This window comes from Tamandua tetradactyla, chromosome 20 (assembly GCF_023851605.1).
Source record: "Tamandua tetradactyla isolate mTamTet1 chromosome 20, mTamTet1.pri, whole genome shotgun sequence".
Taxonomy (NCBI): domain Eukaryota; kingdom Metazoa; phylum Chordata; class Mammalia; order Pilosa; family Myrmecophagidae; genus Tamandua; species Tamandua tetradactyla.
The window spans coordinates 44,586,024-44,602,599 of NC_135346.1; the positions used below are offsets into that span (position 1 = coordinate 44,586,024).

General features: G+C 33.9%; 1 protein-coding gene across 3 annotated transcripts in view; it reads left to right on the forward strand.

Moving 5' to 3' along the window:
* Positions 1-16,576, forward strand: part of HMMR (hyaluronan mediated motility receptor) — a 42,867-nt gene that overhangs the window by 15,079 nt on the left and 11,212 nt on the right. For 2 of the 3 annotated variants that reach the window (XR_013166302.1, XR_013166303.1), the window contains exons 10-19: positions 209-357; positions 1,668-1,882; positions 4,507-4,623; positions 7,849-7,995; positions 8,401-8,553; positions 8,650-8,749; positions 9,554-9,730; positions 10,301-10,463; positions 11,031-11,075; positions 12,209-12,453. Coding sequence is in view for 1 of the 3 variants with exons in the window: in XM_077137584.1 (XP_076993699.1) it covers positions 209-357; positions 1,668-1,882; positions 4,507-4,623; positions 7,849-7,995; positions 8,401-8,553; positions 8,650-8,749; positions 9,554-9,730; positions 10,301-10,463; positions 11,031-11,050 (1,241 nt within the window). In the remaining 2 variants the exon portion in view is untranslated. The remainder of the gene's footprint in view (positions 1-208; positions 358-1,667; positions 1,883-4,506; positions 4,624-7,848; positions 7,996-8,400; positions 8,554-8,649; positions 8,750-9,553; positions 9,731-10,300; positions 10,464-11,030; positions 11,076-12,208; positions 12,454-16,576) is intronic. The other variant, XM_077137584.1, reaches the window with a different exon arrangement.

Sequence of the window (16,576 nt, forward strand, 5' to 3'; positions counted from 1 at the left end):
AGTAAATTCATACAAAATGATTGTTTAATATTCATTTAAATGTGCAGACTTAAAAGTTAGGCTTTGTTTTGTTTTGTTTTGTTTTCTTTGGGAACATTTGATCTGTATAACATTCTAAAAACAATAAAATAGAATATTATGGGTCTGAGTTTCTCAAAGGTTATGTTAGTGTCTAGTTATAGTACTTTTAATGTTTTCCCTTTTATAGAAGACCTTGTCATCAGAGACAGCGAATGTGTTAAAAATCTAAATGCTGAGATTCAAAACTTAGAAGAGAAATTTATTCTTGAAAAACAGGAACATGATAAGTTGCAACAAAAACATTTGGAAATTGATTCACTTTTGCAAGAAGAAAAGGTAGTATACTACAATTAAAGAAAAAAAGCAAGTGCTTATTTTAAGTTATAAATTTCCACCTGTCAGAAAAACCTTTAAATTGTGTTTATCCTCCTATGTGGAAGAAAATATTCATGGATATGATGAAGATGTAGTTATAAAATGTTCACCGCAGGGTTATCGAGAATGTGGAAAAAAAATGATAAGCAAGAGCTGTCCCAAAAGAGGCAAATTGTTCATAAAATTTCCAGGGCCATCCTTGGGTTAGATTACTGTGTAGAATTAACAATGAAAAGAGTGTTTAATGACACAAGGAACAAAATAGACATATTTTTACAATTGATATTATGTAAAGAATGTTTTACATATCACTGAGAAAAAAGACTATCCACTTTTTTTCAAAAAAGGTCATAGGATGTAAATAAGCAATTCTCAGAATTAGAAATTCACGTAACCTATAAACATAAAAAGATGCTCAACTTAATTAGTAAGCAAGGAAATAAAAATACCTTTTTTTTTGCACTTAAAAAATTGACACAAATTAAAGCATTTAATAATATGGAATGTTAGTGAGTGTTGGCCAGTCACGTGCACTGATGTGAAATACGGTTGGGAACACTGCAACAATTAAAAAGAATGAAGTAAATCTATAAATACTGACCAGGATAGAGCTCAGCACCTATTTATATAATTTTTTAATAGTGACCTTTACATGTAAAGAATAATTATCATTTATATCCAAAAAATGTACAATATGTATATAAAAAGACTAGAGAGAGTATATTCCAAATTAGTGGTTGTCTCTGGAAAGGGAGAATGGGGAGTGCAGTGGGGAGTAGTTATAGGCAATTGTCACTTCATCTGTAATGTTAGAATTTTTTAAGAGCAGTAATGTATTTATGTATTTACAGCAATAATGTATTTATGTATTGCATAATTTTTAAATATTTTTATATGGTATTGCAAAACAGTACATTTTTATATTTTAGAAAAGCCCTATTTTACAGATATAACATATGCTCTCTTTTTTTTTTTACATGGGCAGGCACCAGGAATCGAACCCGGGTTCTCTGGCATGGCAGGCGAGCATTCTTGCCTGCTGAGCCACCATGGCCCGCCCATGATTTTAACTTTATAAAAAGTGTGTGCATTGCATGGGAAAAAAAGGCAGGAATGATATTTTCCACAATGTCAACAGTGTTGATATAATCTATGAAGATGTTAAACTCTTAAATTTAGTTTTTATGCCTCCTTATCTGTTCATTTTGTCTTTTAGTAAAACTTCAAAGTGCTGTTTCATATTATTTTTGTGGTTTTCTATTTGGATATAGGAATTAACTTCTAATCTTCAGCAGAAACTAAATTCTTTTCAAGAAGAAATGATTAAAGAGAGGAATGTCTTTGAGGAAGAATTAAAGCAAGCACTGGATGAAGTAGATAAATTACAGCAAAAGGAGGAACAGTCTGAAAGTCTGGTCAAGCTGTTGGAAGAAGAAACAAAGTCTCGAGTTGAAGAACTAAAACTCCTAGAAGAAAAGCTAAAAGGGTTTGTCTTAATAGAAGCTAGTGTTGATATATAACTTCTAATGTTACAGAGTAATTTCAAGCACATTCTTTCATGATCACATAAATCGTGGGAGTTGGTAAGGCTGGAATTGTTTTATAAGTAAGGGTGGATACAGAAAGGAGAAGTACATGCCCAAGATGTAGAACAAAGAAGTCTGAGAGCCAAAGTTGGAAGCCATTCCTTTTCTTTTTTTAAGTCCAGTGGTTTCATTAAAGAGAACTTTTGTAAGATAGTGACCAGTGCTTTAAGTATTTTTTACTACTCACTTTTATTTTCTAAAAATTGGACATCAGTATTAAAACAGTAATGGATTAGGGAAAAAAATTCACAAAAAGAATACCATCTTTCAATAAATGACTATTTCCATTTTTGGGTGCCTTTAAGTACGTTAGTTTACATAGTGAAAATTATACCTTTGGTTATCTTTCTTTTGAAGGCGCACAGGCACTTTAGAAGTAGCAACCAGAAAGTAAAATGGAAAGAACAGCAACCAGAACTTGGACAGCAAGCAAACAAACAAGTGACAAATAACTCTAAAGTTTTTAAATGAAAATCTCACAAAGGTTTAGGAGAAAATAAGCTTTATAAATTACAGTCTCATCCTCTCAGAAAGCATAAACTGCAAAAATAAGGAAGTTATCCTTCAAAGTAGAAAGACAGAGTCTCATTCTGTTTTTTATTCTGGTTTCATGTTATTTCCTTCATCCTATACTTCCTTCTTTTCCACATTTATTTAAATCCAAATATCCAGTTTGATTCTTGAGTTCAAAAGTACAAATAAAGCAGTTTGTTTGCTAAAAACCTTGAAATCTAATCACTAAAAGTTTTATAGCAAGGAGCCCTGAACTAGGCATGAGCCTACATGATTTTAACAAATATCATATCTCTATAGCTCTCCCTTGGATACTATTGTACTAATCCCTTTTAGGTTTTCTTGTAGTGATTAGTGATGAAAACTGACACTAAGGTTGCGTATATGCCTGCTTTTTTGAAGGCAGTACAAAAGTTAAATTAAGTGGATTGTTGTAATTCTGCAGCTAGTCTTCTTAGGAAATAGTAGATGATGACTCTTTCAAAGCAGAAAGTAAGTTTGTTCAAAGAATTCTTGTCCAGAGGTCAGAAGATAGTTTTATGCTACATATGTCAGCTGACCATATGACCCTGAGTAAGGCAATCTTAAGTTCTTTAATTTTCTATTTTATTAGATTTTCAAAAAGGATGTTAGATGATCTCTAAGGTCCCTTTCAGCCTGGAAATTTCAGGCTTAAGGGAAAAAACTAAAAGAACTGAAAGTGATTTCTCTGGGGCAGGAAAGGGAATATTTTTGTTATAAGTCCTTTAGTACTATTTGATTGTGTTTTTATAACTGTGGTGTATATATTAAAAAATCCCATACTCATTACAGAATGAATTTTAATCAGCTCAAGTTTATATTGTCTCAGTGTCCAACCAAGTCTATAAGTGAACAATGGTTCTTATTTATCTTTTTTTAACTTTGTTCTTTAAAAGATCTCTCATAAGCTCATGCCTGTTTAAAAGTGTATCACAATTTTGGTGATATATTGATATCTGAAAAATATTTGCTATTTCTAATAATTATTTATAAAGATGACTTAAAAGCTATTCTGTCTATGCAAAATGGCAATCCATTAAATAAGTTGTTCAATCCTTGAATAATAATAAGCAACTGTACATTATGTAGCTTCATAATGTTTTTCTGTAACATTGAAATCACAGTACATATTTTATATAATATCTTTTGGGAAAAGTATATTGCATGATAAAACCAGTTTGAAAGCTGATATAAAATATGATTTTAATTTTATAAAAGTGGATTATGAATATAATCAAAATAAACCTACAAGTCCTGTAACTTTTTACAAAAGAACTTTTCAAATGAAGTGTTGTTACCATTCTTAGTACTTAAATGTCTACATGCAGAGAATCAAACTTTACTCAATCCAAGTGCTTTTTTTTAATCCTTTGTACTCTTTAGTTTTGCTTGCTGCTATGATTCTTTTTCTGAGTGTGTTTACTCTACCTTCTTCCAAAATTTTTTTTGACTATCTACATAAATACATATGATATCAAAAGATTGTATTTAGGGCGGGCCGCGGTGGCTCAGCGGGCAAGAGTGCTTGCCTGCCATGCCGGAGGACCCCGGTTCGATTCCCGGCCCCAGCCCATGTAAAAAACAAACAAACAAACAAAATATAATAAAACAAGAAAATGTTTAAAGATGTTTCCCTTTCTTCCATCCTTCCTTCCTTCTCTCTGTCTTTCCTTCCCTTCCTCCCTCTCTCTTAAAAAAAAAAAAAAAAAAAAAAAAAGATTGTATTTAAAAACGAGCAAATCAGGACAAAAACAAAAATATAATATGAACACAAAACATAAGATGAAGCCAGTAGAAAAGTTAGACCATTTAAAAAACATGCTGTTAGAGGTAGGTCATAAATTTGAATCTAAGCTTTCCAGCAGCTGACACCAAGATGAATATGAGTTGTTATAGTGTCAAAGGTAAATATTAATCTCTTTTCTTAGGGTAACGGCTTGCAGTTAGCATTTTATCTCATAATTTATCTTTTAATTGTTCATTTTCTTAGGAAAGAAGTTGAACTGGAGAAAAGAAATGCTGCTCACACTCAGGCCACCCTGCTTTTGCAGGAAAGTTATGATAGCACAGTGCAAAACCTTGGTGATGTTACTGCTCAATTTGAAAGGTATTTGGAGGGGAGGCTACACTCTCAGCTATGTCAGTGGGGAGGGAAGGTATCTAGGGAAATCTGAGAACACAGCAAACACAAGAACAGAAAGGTTGGTGTTACTTTAAGTTCATAATGTCCATCCATAAATGGCCATTACGGTTACCTGGCAATCTTACTGTGTTAATATAGAAATGTCCCTTTCCCATTGTCCAGTTCAAATTTTATGCGTTCTCAAACTTTGGATACTTCTACCTATATTCTCCTGATGTCTTCATTTTCCTCACAGAGAATTCAGATGCTTTCACCTCCCCATCATTAACCCTATAAATATACCTGCATTTAGACTCATCCTACCTTCCCACCTGTTATAGATGAATTGTCAAAGCCTTTTAACCTTCAATGACCTCATTCCATCATTTATCCTCTGTTGCTAATTTTCAGCCTTCCTACTGAAGTTTTTTTCAGTCAACATTAAAACTCATTCTTAGTGTGGCTTCATCTTTAAAAATGTAAATTTTAAAAATGCCTTTGACCCCCACTTCCTTCTGCAGCTATCCAACACACCTCTCATTCCCCAAACCCTTTTTACCCCCAAATTCTTCAACTCTGCATAGCCAATCTTCTTGATAGAAGATTGTATACTGTATCCGCTTACTTCTCATCTAATGTAATAAGCTTTATTTGAAAGGGGAAAGAACACAAAGGATAATTAACAAATACCTATACACCTGACACCCAGAATATATTAATGCTAACAATTTTATGTATCATATTATTTCATGTCTTTCCTCGGGGTGGTCTCTTTTTTCTTTTATCAATTTTAATGTAATACTTTCATAAATATAAGAGAATTTATATAAATTATAAGGTATAAAAATAAAATTGACACTTATGAGCCCATGAAAGAAAACCAGTGCACCAAATGATATTCAGAACTTAGTATCTATAGGGCAGTGGGAAAAACTTAGTATCCATATAAACTTGTATATTCGGACGAATAATAACATTAATTTTTCTTGCTCTTGAATTTCATCATCATAGAGTATTCCATTTCCTGGAACTTGCTATTTACGTGTCTAGGATTGGATCATAATGTTGCCAGAGGATATAGTTTGTTCACATTCACAGCTATAAATATACCACAGGGTAAACCACAATTATTTTTCCATCTCCCTTTTGACTTTTGGGTTGTTTCCCATTCCTTTTATTATAATATTACTCATGAATATTTTTGTAGCTTCTAGTAGTACTGTGTGCTTCTCAAAGGCTGTAAGTATGTAAATGATCAACTTAAAAAATTAATGCCAAATTTCTTTACAAAGTGGGTTTAAGATTTTATACTCTCACTAATGATGTATGAGTGTCCATTGATCAGTTTCATCTTCAAAGCTTGTTAGATGTCTTAAATTTTGCAAATGTAGTAAATGGAAAATGGCTGCTTCTTACGGTTTTAATATACATTTTTATTGTTAATAAGGCTAAGCATCTTTTATTTCATTTATAGGCTATTCATCTTTCTGTTTCTGTGAAATGCTTATTTAGAACTTTTGTTCATTTCTCTGTAGGGCTATTGTCTTTTTCTCATTCATTTATAGAGTTCTTTATCAGCTATATGGCTTGTAAATATCTTCTCCTAGCATGTGACTTTTCATTTTCTTTCTGGTTTCTTTTTATGAAAGGATTTACTTGATTTTAATGTCATTAACTTTATAATCTTTATGTAAACACTTTTGCATCTTATTTAAGTTTCCAGTGATATAGATATATTCACCTATATTTTCTTCTGAAAGTTTCAAAGTTTGACTTCTCATACTTTCATCTGGAATGTATCTCTGCACATGTAGAGATCAAATTTATTATTGTTTTCCAATATGGATAACCAATTGTCTAGCTTCTATTTATTGAATAATAGCTTATTTCCCCAGTGATCACTTTCATGTGATACATTCTGATTTGTATGTGTGTATTTAGTGCTGTTTTCAACTCTCCAAAGTGATTTCTGTTCTCACTTAATGGATCATGACTTATAGTTTGAAAAATAGTGCATTAGGAGATTTTTATCTAAGAAATCATTCATCATCAATAAGCCAATATCATTCTAGTTTATTTCTTCAATCCAGACCTCCTTTTTGAGCTCCACTCAAGCTGTCTAGTTGACATATTCAAGATATTAACCTGTCCAAAACGATTCTTAATCTTCTTTCCACCTCTCTATGTCTTGTCTCTCATTCTTTTTCCTCAGTCAACTATATATCCCTGTCTTCCCAGTTGCTCATTCTGTAAATCTTGGAGTCACCCTTCATGATTTTCTCTTCCAACTCCCCACATCCAGTCTTCTATTTTGAATTCTTCAGTTCTGTCTTAAAAAGAGATCTTTCATCTGTTTATTTGTCTGGCTCCGTTTCTGCTTCCTTAGTCTAAGCCTCCTCTATCACTCACCTGAACCGATGTATATTGTCCTCTAATTAGTATTCCAGTTTTCTGCATTTGTATAAATCTCCAGAGTGATTCACATACTTAGAGTCTGTTTAATGGCTCACCTTTGTGCCTCAGATAAACCCATTGTGTCTAGTGATGGAGAACGAATACCATGTCTCTAGTCTCAACTTCTGTCTCTCCTAATCACTAGACTCCAGCCTCACCCCTTAACAGACTGTCTTCTTGAGCACTTATATATTTTTTTCCCTTTGAAATGCATTCCCCTTAATGGCCTAGCTAACCCCACCTTCTCTTTCAGGCCTCAGCTTAAAGTTCCTCAGAACTTACATTTCTGTATCACCAGCCAAAGCATAGGTTCCCCTGCTCTATCAGCTTAAAGTCCTCTGTCTTTCCTTCAAAGCAATTACATATATGATTCTTTTTACACAAGGAGTGGGAGAGGCATGTCCCTGACTTCCCCACAAGACCATGAACTCTGTGGCATTAGGTACAGTGATTGTGTCTTTTTTTGTTTTCGAGTAATTCTCATATTTGGATATTTGTTTCAACCTTCTCTGCATACTTCTTGCACATAATAGTCACTTGATTTTGTTTTCTTTGAACAAACAGTGAAGACATGATATATAAGCTCATTAGTACTGACCTAAGAACACTGAATTCTTATTTGCATACATGCATGAATATATTATTACTTTTTGTATGTTTTACTTAAAAGTTTTAAAGATAAACTGATCAGTGTGTGTCATTTTATGCAGAGGTTAGAAATCTGCTTAGATCTTTTTTTTCTTTCTTTTTAATAAGGTATAAAGCATTAACAATTAGCGAGATAGAAGATCTTAAGTTGGAGAACTCATCACTACAGGAAAAATTGGCCAAGGCTGAAAAAAGCTCAGAGGATGCTCAACATCAGATATTAGCAACTGAGAGTGCAAACCAAGAATATGCAAAGTATGTAGGAGAAATAAAGCCTTCTCACACTTGTAGCCTTAAGACCATTAATGCAATTTATTGTTGTGCAAGCCAGCTGGTAAGGATTACAGGAAATTATAGTGCTGTGATTTGCCTTTATTAATCTTAAATTGTAATTTAAGGATTTACTCAGTTAAAAACTGCAGTTCTTGAAAAGATTCTTTAGTTAAAAAGAAGAAAAATAGTTAAGTGGCTGTAAAATATCTAGTGAACTGGGTACACAGGTGGTTCAGTGGTAGAATGCTCATCTTCCATGCAAGATACCTGGGTTTGTGTCCCGGACCATGCACCCCCCCACCCAAAAAAAAGATATGTGTATATAATATATATATATAATATATATATATATATTTAGTGAGCTCTTTTTTTTTTTTTAAATCCAAGGATGCTTCTAGATTTGCAGACCAAATCGGCACTTAAAGAAGCAGAAATGAAAGAAATCACAGTTTCTTCTTTTAAAAAAATAACTGATTTGCAGAACCAACTCATGCAACAAAGTAAAGATTTTACTAAACAACTGGAAGAGGAAAAAGCAAGGTAATGTAGGTTTAGAACCTGAATGCCATATAACTCTATTTTTTTCTAATAAACTATATTTCTTAAAACTTCATTTTAATTTATTTTCCCTTACAGAAAAGCTGGAAATAAAAATACAATGGCAGGAATGACTGAGGAAATTAATAAGTGGCGTCTCCTTTATGAGGAACTATATAATAAAACAAAACCTTTTCAGGTTTGTCAAGTTGAACTAAACTTGTCCTTTTAGGAATTTATCTTGTTCTTTGTTACAGTCATGATAGTGACTTGGTTTTTCTGAAAAATCATTTTGCAGTGCATTTACAGTACCTTTTTAACTTCCTGTTAAGAAAGTTATATACTTTATTAAATTATGCATAAACCTTTTAATGTAATCTTTAAAGATTAAAAGATTCCTTTTAGGGTGCACAGATGGTTCAGTGGTAGAATGCTCACCTTCCGTGTGGGAGACCTGTGTTCAATTCTTGGACCATGCACCCACCCAAAAAAAAAGATACCCTTTAATAAGAGTTAAAGTGAATAGCTTAGACAGCTCTTCTGATATGAATTGTTTATAATTAATCTATGTAAATTCATGATATTCATTTTGCTATGCTCTGTTTCATTGGTTTCCAAATTAATATGCTGATCTTTTTAAAGGAAAGATGAGTAAAGCTAATTGTGGCGTTAAAGTAGAGTGGAAGATGGGCAGTGCAGCAGTGGCTCAGTGGCAGAATTTTTGCCTGCCATGCCAGAGACCTGGGTTTGATTCCTGGAGCCTGCCCATGCAGAAAAAAAAAATAGAGTGGAAGGGTGTTGTTTAGTCGTAGTGAGGTTATCTAGTTGATACAGATTAGGTTTGCAGACTTTTTTCCCTTCTGTTTTAATGCTCCTTGAAATGAAAACATTGTTTAAAAAATTCTCATAGAGAATCCATAGTTGCTTGTTTATTTTCTTTAGTTTTCTTTATGATTTTATATGAGAGAAGAAAAACTTAAGATTGTGAAAATATCTCTTTCAGCTACAACTGGATGCATTTGAAGTGGAGAAACAGGCTCTGTTGAATGAACATGGTGCAGCTCAGGAACAGCTGAATAAACTGAGTGATTCATATGCTAAATTATTGGGTCATCAGAACCTGAAGCAAAAAATCAAGCATGTTGTGAAACTGAAAGATGAAAATAGCCAACTCAAATCGGTTTGTAAAATGAAGTTTAGCTTTGTTGAAGATTTATTATCGCATTTATAATATTTAAGTAAAATGAGGGATTTGATATTAAAAAACATAATTTATGGAGGGAAATCCATCTCAGGTTTGTGGATTTATTTTAGAGTGTTAAGCAGATATGTATTTAATGTTCTCAGGTTTCCAGCTGCCCCATTAGTATAGTGAAAATTATTAGTGTGATTGGAAGAGTTCATAAAGCTTTACAGATCCATTTCTGTTTGCTAAATAGTAAATTCCTTGATATAAGTACCAAAAACATACTCAGTGCTTATGGTTAGATGTTTAATTTTGAATCATTTTATCAGAAATACAGTTTCGTACCTATAGTGAGGCAGGAAGATTTAAATGATTTTTTATCTACTTTATCACGGGCTGGGCAAAGTTAATTTTCAGTTCATACTCTTAAAGAGCCTGTACATGGTAGCAGTTTTGCCACTGAACTTGATATAAAAGCAACTTTGCAATTTCTTAGTAATATTGGTAATATATCACCAACATGATATTTAATAATTGTTTACTGTTTACATTTTTCTTATATAGGAGGTTTCAAAACTCCGCTCTCAGCTTGCTAAAAAAAAACAAAATGAGAAAAAACTTCAGGAGGAACTAAATAAAGTTCTGGGTATCAAGCACTTCGATCCTTCAAAGGCTTTTCAACATGAAAGTAAAGAAAATTTTGCCCTCAAAACCCCATTAAAAGAAGGTAAGAAATGAATCAGTGTATAAAAGTTTCATTTCCTTTGGGTTTGCTTTCACAGCATTTAGCAAGTTATCTTTTTTTTATCAGCTGTGAAGGTCTGTTAATTTCTTCTAATACAAAAGAAACCCTCAGTTAGATTTTTGTATACAAGCCTATTTCTTTCCTTCTTCCATACTTTCTTTCTCTACCTCTACTTTAAGCATGTTCAAAGTACATCTTGAAACCTAGTTTGACTTTTTTTCCCTCCTAACATCAAACCCCCACCCAGAATTACTCCCTCTGTAATATCCTTAACATTTTTATCTAAATGTTTTTTGGGTACTTTATCATTTCCTAATTTGCAATTTTGGGGAAGCAGATTTTCTCTCTTTTTCAACTGTGAATTTTTGTATCTGTTATAGTAAATCAAAATTAATAAAATAGTGAATGAAGACACAAATGAAATTATACTACAAAACACAAAAGCTTTAACTGCCCTAGAAAAAATAGGAGGCCTGATTTTAGGTTATAAAGATTGATTAATTAGTTGCAACCTAAAATACTAATTCCTCCTTTTAATAATCTTTCCAGGCAATACAAACTGCTACTGAGATCCAGTGGAGTTTTAAGAATCATGTAAGTAAACATCTGTAAGCCTGAAGATTATTTTAATGTTAATATTATTATCAATATTACCATTAATGTTTGTAATAATTGTGTTTTCTTTTAATCATGTTGTATCTAATTTTAACTATCTATCCTTAGATATGTGAAAGGAGGTTCAATATTTTTGTCCAGTATTTCTCTGTCATTTGTATTTTCGATTACATATACCTCCTCGATGCTCACCTTTATCACTTCATTCTAAACCTCCTTGGTTTCCAGCTTATAACTTTTTCCATCTGTTTTGGTTTGCTAAAGCTTCTGGAATGCAATACACCAGAAATGGCACAGCTTTTAAACAGGGAATTTATTGAGTTGCCAGTTTACAGTTCTAAGGCACCAACAAGGTTATTTTTACTCAAGAAAGGCTGATGCCATCCAGAATACCTCTGTCAGCTGTGAAGGCATGTGGCTGGTGTCTTCTGGAGTCTTTGGCTTTTGGACACCTCTCTCAGCTGGGAAGGCACATGGCAATGTCTGCTAGCTTTCTCTCCCAGCTTCTCCTTTCATAAGGCTTCCCCAGGGGTGTTTTCCTTCTGCATCTCCAAAGGTTTCTCACTGTGCGGACTCGGACACTTTTCCAAAGATGGTTCCCTCTTAAAGTGTTCCAGGAAGCAATCCCACCTTGTATGGATGGAGACACATCTCCATGGAAACCACCTAATGAAAAGGTACCCCCGCAATTGGATGGGTCACATTTCCATGGAAACAACTTAATCAAATAACCCACCCAGCAGTACTGAATCAGTGTTAAGGAACGTGGTTTTTCTTGGGGGTACACATCAGTTTTAAACCAACACACTATCATGTCAATATTCTTTTTAAAATCACTGAAAAAAAAGAAGATTATCATATCATTATTCCCCTATTCTGAACTCTTAGTTGATTCTAAGATTCTAATCCTAAAGTTTTTTATCTTGATAATGGAAGCCTTTTCTAATCTGAACCCACTTTTTTAGCTAAGCTAATAACCTCAGCCTGTTCTTGTCTCCACTTTAATTCTCCTAATAATGTTTGTTCTGTCTTACACATCATGTACTTGTACAGTTCAAATAAGAAATAAGGACAAGATTAAATTCCACAGTAATCTCTTTATCTCTTTCCAGATCCATTGGGGTTGTTCAACAATTTACAGATTCCTAGGTCCCATCCCAGACCTACTTAATTAAAATCTAAGATTTGGCCTATACATCTGCATTTTCAACAAACTTTGAAGTTAATTCTTAGATACACTTGAATCTGAGAAATTCTGCTTATAATCTCTTAAGAGAATTTGCTTTATACTACTTGTCATCTGTGTCTCTACTGGATGTTTGATTAATATTTGCATAATGGGAAATAAAGTCATACAGTAAGTTATTTACTAATTTACTATCCTTGCATTTCATGAAGCTACATTAATGCTTCTATTTAAGATATATTTATTATCTCTGCCCTCCCCACCCCAATTTGTCGCCAGAATCACAAATGGTAGTATACTATCTTGAAAGTGGTACTTCTCCATCTAAGATGTCTGATTTACATAGTTAGTAGGATATTATAAGCCATCTTCTTTGTAATATTTCCCCACTGATAGCCCAAGAAAGCTGACCACAGTCAGAAAAGCTTTTCAGAACACATTATTAGATTTTAATGTGATTGAATTTTAGAGTGTGGTTATTTAAATTAAATTCATGGTGGTGCAACAGTGGTGCAGTGGCAGAATTCTTGTCTGTCATGCTGGAGACATGGGTTTAATTCCTATAGCCTGCCCATGCCAAAAAAAAACAGCCAAATTAAATTCAGAGGAAATGCACAAATTGGAAAAATTAATAGAATCAAATAATTCAAGATTTCTGCTTTTAGCTAAAATAGAGTAACGAGGCCCAAATTTTTTTGCCCCGCCCCTTCCCTCCATACATATACCTACAACAAACAAAAACAAAGTAAAATACATAAAACAATTTTCAAGACACTGGCAATTAGCGTTAGTATTACAAAAGACAATTATCCCTGAGAGATGAGAAATAATCAACATAAGCCCTACAGTTGCCCCCATGTATTTATTGCCTTGAGAAGAATTCCAGACTGTGATGTAGAGAAAGGGAACCTTATTAGAACCCACCAAACTATCAGAGTTGAAACGACCAAACTGAGATTTAGGAAGATTAGGGTGGCTAGAATCTGTAGGACTAAGTACCTGAAAGGAGGCAACTACACAGAGAACTCCGGGAATCTGCAGAGGGTACCTCTCAAATATCACCTGAATACTGACCAACACATGCATATGAGGAAGCTCCCTAAGGTCTGAGGGAGAAATACCCAAAAAGTAACAGTGCCCAAGCTCACACAATGTCAGAAATACTGCCTGGCATTAATTCCCACCAGACAGACTGGAAAACCCCATGATTTATAGGTTTTTGTACATAAAAGGGTCTTGCCTTGGTAATGGGTAATAATTAGTCCTAAACTGAGCAGGTAACTGGTCCCACCTAACAGAACTTAAAAGAAAGACCTGAAAAGATCAAACTATTTCTGAGAAACTTAACTACATCCCAACTCAAAGCTCAAGAATAGTTATAGATATATAAAAAATATCCAGAAATTCACAATTTCTAGCATCTAATCAGAGATTAACAAGCAAGCAAAGAGTCAAACATCCATCCATACTGAGACTAGTCAATCAATACAGAACTGATACAGAAGTTAGAATAAGAAAAGGGCATTAAACAGTTATTAAAACTATTCCATATGTACAAAAATTTAAACAGTGACATGGAAGATATGAAAAAACCCAAATCAAACTTGTCAAGAGGAAAACTACAATATATGAAATGAAAAATACCCTGGATGTGATTAATGGCAGATTAGATGTTACAGAAGAAAAGTTTAGTGAATTTGAAAACTTTGCAGTTGAAACTATCCAAATTGAAACCCAGAAATGATAAAAGAATGAACAGAATATCAAGTGTTCTGAGATAATGTAAAGTAGTCTCATGTATATGTAAATGGAGTCTGAGAGGAGACAGTTGCGGGCAGAAAAAAATATTTGAAGAAACAATGGCTGAAAATTTCCAAATTTGATAACTTCTAGCCTCCATTTATCCAAAGAGCTCAATGGACAGAAAGCACAAGAAACATGAAATATCACGAACTGTTCAAAAGCAGAGATGAAGAGAAAAATCTCAAGAAATCAGAGAAAAAAACGCACTATATACAGAGGAACAATTATAAAAATGATTCTCAGTGGAAGTAATGCAAGTGAGAAGATTGGCGCTATCTGTAAATTACTGAAAGAAAGGGAAAAAAACTGAACCTAGAATTTCCTACTCAACAGTGCCCCAAAACAAAGATAATGACTTTCAAACATAAAAGAGCTAAAAGAATTCATCACCAATAGACCCACTTATACAAGAAGTATTGTAGGAAGTCCTACAGGCAGAAGGAAGATGATGCCAGATAGAAATAGGGATCTACCCAAAAGAATGAAGAGCCCTGGAATGGTCACTACATAAGTAAATATAAGACTTCTTCTAATTTTTAAAATATTTCTAGAATATAGATAATTGCTGAAACAAAAATAAATAACAGTAGCAGCCAGTTCCCCCGTCTCACTGCTGTAGGAAGGAGGCCAGCCCACCACTGTGCACACCGTCTTCCAGCTGGAAGGCCTGAGGGGAGTAGGTGCCTCAGGAACACCCCCTGATGGTGAGAAGCAGTAAGTACAGGCAGGCGCACACCCTATCTGCTTAGGTTTTTATTTCTTTTTTCCCTTCTTTTTAAATATATTTTTCCATATAGTTTTTTTTAGTAGTAGTATTGTTAGTTTTTATTTTTAATTTTATATATATTTATATATTTATTTTTATTGGCTTTTTATTTTTTATTCTATTTTCAATATTATATATTTATTATAACTTTTTTATTTTCTCCTTCAGGCACCAGTCTGAGTTCATGCTCAATATATCTTTGAGGGTCTCCTTCTGACACTAGGGCCAACTACTGTTGAGGTGTAGTTTTGTTGTTGCATATTTTTATTATTTTAGTATTTTTGGGGGGGGTGCATTGTTGGGAAATCAAGCCCAGGTGTCACGAGTGGCAGGTGGGTGTTCTGCCCCTGAAGTACCCCTGCACCCTGGCCTAGCTTTTAACAGACCCTCAAGCAGAATTATACCCTCTACATGAGATCTAGGCCTTGGTTTGGCAGGGAATTACTGACAAACTAAGTGGAAAAGAAAACCCTCAATGCAAAACCAAGTAAGTACAAACTTTAGATGAGTGAAGGAAACCAACTTGCAAAATAACCTTATTAAGATAATCAAATGCCCCAAACAGAAAATCACAAAGCATGTGAAGATTCAGCCACAAATGGTCCAGCCAAATGACCAAATCAAAACTCTGGAGGGGACAAAGAATCTTAAACAACTACTCAAGGATATTTATAAAGAAATAAAGTCTATCAGAAACACACTAGAAGAGCATAAAGAATTTGATAAATAGAGAAATGGCAGATTCACAGAGGTGAAAGATACAGTAGACCAAATTAGAAATATACTGGAGACAACTGATAGCAGATTTAAAGAAGCAGAAGGAAGAAAATTGAACTAGAGAGCACAAAGGAACAAATGGCAAGAAAGGTGGGAAAAATAGAACTGGATCTTAGGGAAATGATGGACAATAAGAGACACACAAATATAAAGAATCATTGATGTCCCAGAAGGAGAAGAGAAACATAAAGGGCTGGGAATGTTAGTTGAAGATATAATCAGGGAGAACTTCCCAAACCTTCTAAGAGATAAATATGCAAATAATAGAGGCCCAATGAACTCCAAATGGAAGAAATCCAAATAGGCCTATTCCAAGACACATACTAATCAAACTGTCAAATATTGAAGAGAAACAAAAAAATCCTGAAAGCAGCACAAGAAAAGTGATCTACTATGTAAAAAGGAAAAACACAGGGTGGGCCACAGTGGCTCAGCAGGTAAGAATGCTTGCCTGCCAAGCCTGAGGACCCGGGTTCGATTCCCGGTGCCTGCCCATGTAAAAAAAAGGAAAAACACGTAAGACTAAGTTCAGACAACTCAACAGGCACTATAGAAGCAAGTAGGCAATGGTATGGTGAACAAGAAAGGCTTCCAGCCAAGAGTTCTTTATCCAGCCAAGTTGTTCTTCAAAATTGAGGCAAAGAGTAAAGTCTTCAAAGACAAACAAAGACTGATAGAACTAGTTGACAAGAGACCTACCCTATAAGAGATACTGAAGGGAGTGCTGTCAGTTGAAATAAAAATACAGGAGAGGTCTGAAGGGAGGCACAATTAAAGAATACAAGCAACAGTCATTTAAAGGATAAAAAGAGGGGGAAAATATATAGAACTGACCAATAAAAGCTAAAGGATACAGTGGTAGATTCAAGAACCGAATATACTGTAATAACTTTGAATGTTAAAAGATTAAACTCACTAATTTGAAGATACAGATTGGCAGGATGAATT